The sequence below is a fragment of the Mizuhopecten yessoensis genome, unplaced genomic scaffold (genome assembly GCF_002113885.1).
Source record: "Mizuhopecten yessoensis strain PY_sf001 unplaced genomic scaffold, ASM211388v2 scaffold5971, whole genome shotgun sequence".
NCBI classification, from domain to species: domain Eukaryota; kingdom Metazoa; phylum Mollusca; class Bivalvia; order Pectinida; family Pectinidae; genus Mizuhopecten; species Mizuhopecten yessoensis.
This window is the reverse complement of record NW_018406315.1, coordinates 314,242-322,012: the sequence shown is the minus strand read 5'-3', so window position 1 is coordinate 322,012 and position 7,771 is coordinate 314,242. Positions and strand designations below refer to the sequence as shown.

Sequence of the window (7,771 nt, the reverse complement as noted above, 5' to 3'; positions counted from 1 at the left end):
CCCCCCCCCCCTTTTAAAACAAATGGAGAGCATAGCCTGCAATAACCCACGTAATTTTTACATTGTATAAACCATATATTTTTATCTACTAAGAACTATTTAATGTTCTATTCAGATGTGATTTTCTAGATTTGTTTTCTTTATTTCAGTACTGACACTTTCTCTGACATATATGATGATGACGATACCAGACCTTTTCCAGTAAAATCGATAAGAAATAGTGAATTACGCCAGAGATTAATGGATGAAAAAGTCCGAAAGGAGTGGAAAGAGAGGAATGATAGAAAAATAAATGAAAAATTTCACAAAATGTTTGCTGAAAAAGCTGAAAGTAGCCGAGAGTAAAAACTATAGAATTTCTGTCATTAATTTCATTATAAATATGCATTTGTTCATTTCCATTCGAAAAACAATAATGTATGTTGTGCGAGTCAATTCTTTGCCTATCAGAAACCAGTTCTCAAGTGAAGCAAGTGTATAAATGATTACTTCCATACGTTATCACCTAGCTGTAGTGCTGTATAAATGATTACTTCCATTCGTTATCACCTAACTGTAGTGCTGTATAAATGATGACTTCCATACGTTATCACCTAACTGTAGTGCTGTATAAATGATTACTTCCATACGTTATCACCTAACTGTAGTGCTGTATAAATGATGACTTCCATACGTTATCACCTAACTGTAGTCTTATTCAGTTCAACTCAAATTGTCTTGTTTTTCGTTAATATTAAAAAATCAACTTTATTAATGATGTACAGTATGTGAAGGATGGAAATATGCATTATCTGGACTCCAACATCATTGCCAGGAAGGATGTCATTACAATATTAACAGTATTTATCTATGGACTTATTTTTTGAAGGTTTTAATATTTGAAAGAATCTCCTAGCAAATTTACATTAATATTAATCTTTTGCAAAGATATACACGAAAGTTTAGAAACATGTTACTTAATATAAAATACATGATGTATCTCAATTCAGCTCTGTGTTTAGAGCATCACCTCTATATAGCTGTGATGATGAAACAGGGTATTTAGTCTTGTCTTACAGTTCTAGCTGGCATTGGTAGGCAGACTTATAGGTATGTACGCACTTATCAGGACATGTTGTAGCAAGCTAGGGAATGACATTTCAGGACATGGAGCAAGCTAGGGAATGACATTTCAGGACATGTTGGAGCAAGCTAGGGAATGACATTTCAGGACATGGAGCAAGCTAGGGAATGACATTTCAGGACATGTAGCACGCTAGGGAATGACATTTCAGGACATGTAGCACGCTAGGGAATGACATTTCAGGACATGTAGCACGCTAGGGAATGACATTTCAGGACATGTAGCACGCTAGGGAATGACATTTCAGGACATGTAGCAATCTAGGGATTGACATTTCAGGACATGTAGCAAGCTAGGGAATGGCATTTCAGGACATGCAGCAAGCTAGGTATTGACATTTCAGGACATGTAGCAAGCTAGGGAATGACATTTCATGACATGTTGTAGCAAGCTAGGGAATGACATTTCAGGACATTTTGTAGCAAGCTAGGGAATGGCATTTCAGGACATGCAGCAAGCTAGGTATTGACATTTCAGGACATGTAGCAAGCTAGGGATTGACATTTCAGGACATGTAGCAAGCTAGGGATTGACATTTCAGGACATGTAGCAAGCTAGGGATTGACATTTCAGGACATGTAGCAAGCTAGGGATTGACATTTCAGGACATGTAGCAAGCTAGGGAATGGCATTTCAGGACATGTAGCAAGCTAGGTATTGACATTTCAGGACATGTAGCAAGCTAGGGAATGACATTTCATGACATGTTGTAGCAAGCTAGGGAATGACATTTCAGGACATGTAGTAAGCTAGGGAATGACATTTCAGGACATGTTGTAGCATGCTTGGGAATGACATTTCAGGACATGTAGCAAGCTATGGAATGACATTTCAGGACATGTAGCAAGCTAGGGAATGGCATTTCAGGACATGTAGCAAGCTAGGTATTGACATTTCAGGACATGTAGCAAGCTAGGGAATGGCATTTCAGGACATGCAGCAAGCTAGGTATTGACATTTCAGGACATGTAGCAAGCTAGGGAATGACATTTCGGGACATGTAGCAAGCTAGGGAATGACATTTCGGGACATGTAGCAAGCTAGGGAATGACATTTCATGACATGTTGTAGCAAGCTAGGGAATGACATTTCAGGCCATGTAGCAAGCTAGGGAATGACATTTCAGGACATGGAGCAAGCTAGGGAATGACATTTCAGGACATGTTGGAGCAAGCTAGGGAATGACATTTCAGGACATGTTGTAGCATGCTTGGGAATGACATTTCAGGACATGTAGCAAGCTGGGGAATGGCATTTCAGGACATGTAGCAAGCTAGGGAATGGCATTTCAGGACATGTAGCAAGCTAGGTATTGACATTTCAGGACATGTAGCAAGCTAGGGAATGACATTTCAGGACATGTAGCAAGCTAGGGAATGGCATTTCAGGACATGTAGCAAGCTAGGTATTGACATTTCAGGACATGTAGCAAGCTAGGGATTGTTTAACTTCAAATGTTGCCACCTGCATGGTTACAATCTATTCATGTCTAAACTGAGTTTGTATGTTAATTATGTGTGGGAGGTTTCCATTGTTATCAAGGTTGTACTTCATCACTGCATGTTGATATGTGGTTGATGTAAAACATCATGTTTTTATTTTGATTAAATGTTCACATTTTACATCAAAGTCTTCTGTTCTGTTTTATTGCAAAATGTATTGGTATTTCTTGATAACTTTCTAAATATTTTGTGAACTTGTCTGAATTAAACTTTCCAAATATTCCCAAAAGACAAAATTTCCCCATATTGACGATGCATTAAATTTGACCTGCTAAAATATTCTACAAATCTATCATAGTGACACGTATTATGAAATTGTTCCACTCATCAATAGGTATAGCTATTATTGGGTGTGTCATGTGAATAGTTTTGCCTTGAAATTAGTGGAAATCGATAACAAGGAATGTTGTCGGTAAATACAGGTGTAGATGAAATCATAAAAATATTCTTTCATGCCCAAGGGTATAGGATAGGGAAATTCCACCCTCCAGATTTTCAAATTTGGCAAGAAGCCTCGGGTTGGTGGATTCCCTGAACACCAACTCTGCTTAAAAAAACATGGTTACATGGGTGGTCAGTTGTGATAATATGGAGTTATTGCAGAAATGGTGTACAGGTAAATTGCACAGGTAAATCAACTGTTGTTGGTATTCGGGGAAGACCCCAATCAACTTCTGATAACTAATCAGATAATCAATAACTGCTAATAATTGCAAATTCCAAATTCCAATCCCAAGCTGTGAAATGGGTAATGTATAAAACAGCAGCACATTTTGGAGAAATATCATATTTTCGCTCTGTACTTTGAGGCTTTGTATTCAGATTTTGCCATTGTTTTAGTTAAACTTGTACTTTTTAGCTCACCTGGCACGAAGGGTGATGATATTTGGCCAGTAGTATCCTGGGATGAAGGGCTACCAAGTTTGTTCAAATAAATGACCTTCACCCATTTTCAAGGTCACAGGGGTCAATTGTCTTAAAAATCTTTAAACAACTTCTTCTGAATAACTTAGAGGTCTAGGATAATGATATTTAGGCAGTAGCATGCTAGGATAAAGGGCTACTAAGTTTTGTTAAAACGAATGACCTTTACCTATATTCAAGGTCACAGGGGTCAAATATGTTTAAAATCTTTAAACAACTTCTTCTGAATAACCAAGAAGCCTAGGACAATGATATTTGGCCAGTAACATGCTGGGATAAAGGGCTACCAAGTTTGTTCAAACAAATGACCTAAACCTATTTTCAAGGTCACAGGGGTCAAATATGTTTAAACCTTTAAATAGCTTCTCCTGAATATCCAAGAGGCATAGGCTAATGACATTTGGCCAGTAACATGCTGAGATGAAAGGCTACCAAGTTTGTTCAAACAAACGACCTTCACCTATTTTCAAGGTCACAGGGGTCAAATATGTTTAAAACCTTTAAATAACTTCTCCTGAATATCCAAGAGTCATAGGCTCATATTCAAGGTCACAGGGATCAAATATGTTTAAATCTTTAAATGACTTGTTCTGGATATTCAAAAGGTCCAGGATAATGATATTTAGCCAGAAATATGCTGGGACGGAAGGCTATAAACTTTCAAGTTCGCAGGCGTCATATGTTTAATTCATTTAATAGATTCAAATGGATCGAAGACAGATATTTTGCCTGTAGCTGTATATTAGTCCACTTTTAAGATGACAAGTGTGAGATTAATACCAGGTGAGCGATTCAGGCCCATTGGGCCTCTTGTTTCAAATTTGTGTGAATTATCATATACTTATTACAAATGGCCCAGAGGGCCTGTATCGCTCATCTGGATACCTAAGCAATCATGGCAAAATATTCTCCAAATGAGATCAAGGGAATATGCCAGACCCCAAGGCCAATCCTTGTAGCATATCTGTATCAGACTTTTCATGCCCAGCAATGTTATGTATGGTTATGGGGTGGGAATCTCAACTGTTTCCAAGCATTTTTTTAAGTCTCCAAGGGTGGGGCAGTCCCCAAGGCCATCCTTGAAGCATATGTGCAATCATCTCTTTNTTCTTTTTGCCCAGCATTTTTTTTATATAGTTTTGGGGTGGGGATCTCAACCGTTTCAAAGTTATGACCCAGGGGTTAAGGCTCCAAGGGTGGGGCAGTCCCCAAGGCCATCCTTGAAGCATATGTCCAATCATCTCTTTATACTCAGCAATTGTATATACGGTTATAAGGTGGGCCTCTCAACTGTTTCCAAGCTTTGACTAAGAAACTAGGTCCCTAGGGGTTTGGTCAGACCCTAGGGTCTATTCTGATATCATGACTGCATTCGTCTCTTTATGCCCAGCATTTGTATATATTGTTTTGGGGTGGGGATCTCAACAGTTTTAAAGTTATGGCCCAGGGACTATGTCTCCAAGGGTGGGGTCAGACCCTAGGGCCATCCTGGAAGCAAATGTGCATTCTTCTCTTTATACAATTTTGAATTCCTGCCTTCCATGAATGCTTCTGACCAAATGTGATCAATATCCATGGCATAGTTCTACAAAAGAAGTCGTTCATAGCAATATAGCCAAATTGGCCCCAGCCCTGAGCCCCCTGGGGGGTCAGCCCCACCATTTGTACAATTTTGAATTTCCACCACCTAGGGAAGCTTCCAGTCAAATATGGTTGATATCCATCTCTTAGTTCCAGAGAAGAAGTCGCTTAAAGCAGTATAGCCAAATTGACCCCTTTTTGCCCCGCCCCTCAGCCCTCTGCGGGGTCAGCCCCACCATTTGTACAATTTTGAATCCCCTCCACCTAGGGGTGCTTCCAGTCAAATATGGTTGATATCCACTTCTTGGTTCCAGAGAAGAAGTCGCTTAAAGCAATACAGCCAAATTGCCCCCTTTTGGCCCCGCCCTTCAGCCCCCTGGGGGGTCAGCACCACCATTTGTACAATTTGAATCCCCACCACCTAGGGATGCTTTCAGTCAAATTTAGTTGAATTCCAATCAGTGGTTAAGAAGAAGAAGTCGTTTAAAGACGGACGGACGGATAGTATAACATTTAACTTATAGGTGTATTAATGTAAAAGTTTAACAGGTAAATGTCTGTAAATGGTTTATGTTATATACCATTACAACAGAGAATTGTCATAACCTCGAAAATTAATATCCATGACAGAGTTTGAGAATCTAAAACCACAAAAAGAAAGTACAACGTACCAAGAAATGTTTCATGTTGTACTTTGTCACCTGTTTACTGTTTTATCCAGTATTTTTACGTATTAAGTCATATTCTATCAGTATTGTGACACTAAATGATGACCTCACATTAAAATTATATATAACAACATTAATAATGGAGACAATAGACCTATCTGTACAGAGAAAAGACAGCGTAATTTTAGATTTTATAAGAATGACCTGTTTTTTTTTGTTTTTTTTACATAACGTTTGCAAAAATCCTGTTGACCATGTGATCAAGAACTTTGTTCTTTTAATGTCTACATTTCAGATTGATAACGCTTTTCACCAATTTTTAGCTCACCTGGTCCGAAGGACCATGGTGAGCTTATGCCATACCGCAGCGTCCATCGTCTGTCCTTCCGTCCGTCAACTTTTCCTTTAAAACGCCCTAGTCCTGAACAGCCAAGTAGATTTTGACTAAATTTGGTCTGGAGCTGAGCATACTTAGGCCAAGGTAACTCAATTTTGTATAAATGGTGGGTGTGGCCCCCCTGGGGGCTGAGCCATATAGGGGAAATAGAGGTAAAACCTTTAAAATCCTTCTTCTACCGTAGGGATTAAGGGATTTTATCCTAATTAAGTCTGGAGCATCCTTGGGCCAAGAGGACTCAATTTTGTATAAACTGTGGGTCTGGCCCCCCTGGGGGCTGAGGGGCGGGCCCAATAGAAGAAATATAGCAAATTCTTTAAAATCCTTCTTATTCTGAAGGAATAAAAGGATTTGGTCCATAATTGGTCTGAAGCATTCTTGGGTGAAGGGGAACCAATTTTGTATAAACCGTGGGGCTGGGGGCTGGGGGCTGTGGGGCGGGGCCCAATAGGGGAAATATAGCAAATTCTTTAAAATCCTTCATCTTCTGTAGGAATGAAAGGATTTGTTTCATATTTCGTCAGAAGCATCCTTGGGTGAAGGGGAACCAGTTTTGTATAAATGGTGGGTATGGCCCCCCTGGGGGCTGAGCTAATAGGGGAAATATAGCAAATTCTTTAAAATCCTTCTTCTTCTGTAGGAATGAAAGGATTTGGTCCATATTTGGTATGGAGCATCCTTTTGTAAAGGGGAACCAATTTTGTATAAACAGTGGGTGTGGCTCCCCCTGGGACCTGAGTGGCGGGTGAAAATAGGTGAAATAGAAGTAAAACCATTATAATCCTTCTTCTACCATAGGGATTAAGGGATTTTATCCTAATCTAGTCTGGAGCATCCTTGGACAAAAGGGACTCAATTTCGTATAAACAGCGAGTGTGGCCCCCCGGGGGGCAGAAGGAAGGGGCCCAATAGGGAAAACATAGCAAATTCTTCAAATACCTTCTCCTTCTGTACGAAAGACAGGATTTTGTCCAAATTTGGTATGAAGCATCCTTGTGTGAAGGGGAACCAGTTTTGTATAAACGGTGTGTCTAACCCCCCAGGAGGAAGATAGGCGGGGCCGAATAGGGGAAATAGAGGTAAAACCTTTAAAATCTTTCTTCTACCATTTTATCCTAATTTAGTCTGGAGCATCCTTCGGCCAAGAGGACTCAATTTTGTATAAACGGTGGGTATGACCCCCCTAGGGGCATAGGGGTGGGGCTCTGCTTGAAGTTTGTTCTTGCTATATCTCAAGTTCTGGATAGATCTTTTTGAAATTTCATATGTACTTACAGCACCTACCATGGAGTGCGATAAACCTTTACTTCATACCAAATATTTTTAAACATATTCAAGTGAGCGATACAGGCCCCCTGGGGATCTTGTTTATTTCTGCTAGCCAGAGGAAAGCAGGGTTGAAAATAATTTTAGACTTTTCTCATAAATCTCTCAAATGAAAACTAATTTATGTATCAAATGTAACCTACCAAAACAGTGATATGTGTATGTATGGCCACCATTGTGTTAACTGTTAACATTGCTGTATTTCCACAAGATAATATAAATGTCAACTATGTACGGCCACCATTGTGTA

General features: G+C 39.5%; 1 protein-coding gene and 1 long non-coding RNA gene across 2 annotated transcripts in view; both read left to right on the top strand.

Moving 5' to 3' along the window:
• LOC110451372 overlaps nucleotides 1-1,438 on the top strand; it is a 13,514-nt gene extending 12,076 nt beyond the window's left edge. The window contains exon 8 of the mRNA XM_021499346.1: nucleotides 150-1,438. Coding sequence (XP_021355021.1) covers nucleotides 150-345 — 196 coding nt within the window. The 3' untranslated portion in view covers nucleotides 346-1,438. The remainder of the gene's footprint in view (nucleotides 1-149) is intronic.
• Nucleotides 1,439-1,594: 156 nt separating this feature from the next.
• Nucleotides 1,595-2,745, top strand: LOC110451373. Its single transcript, XR_002463065.1, has 2 exons — nucleotides 1,595-2,007; nucleotides 2,203-2,745. It is a non-coding gene; the product is annotated as an uncharacterized LOC110451373 (long non-coding RNA).
• Nucleotides 2,746-7,771: the final 5,026 nt, after the last annotated feature.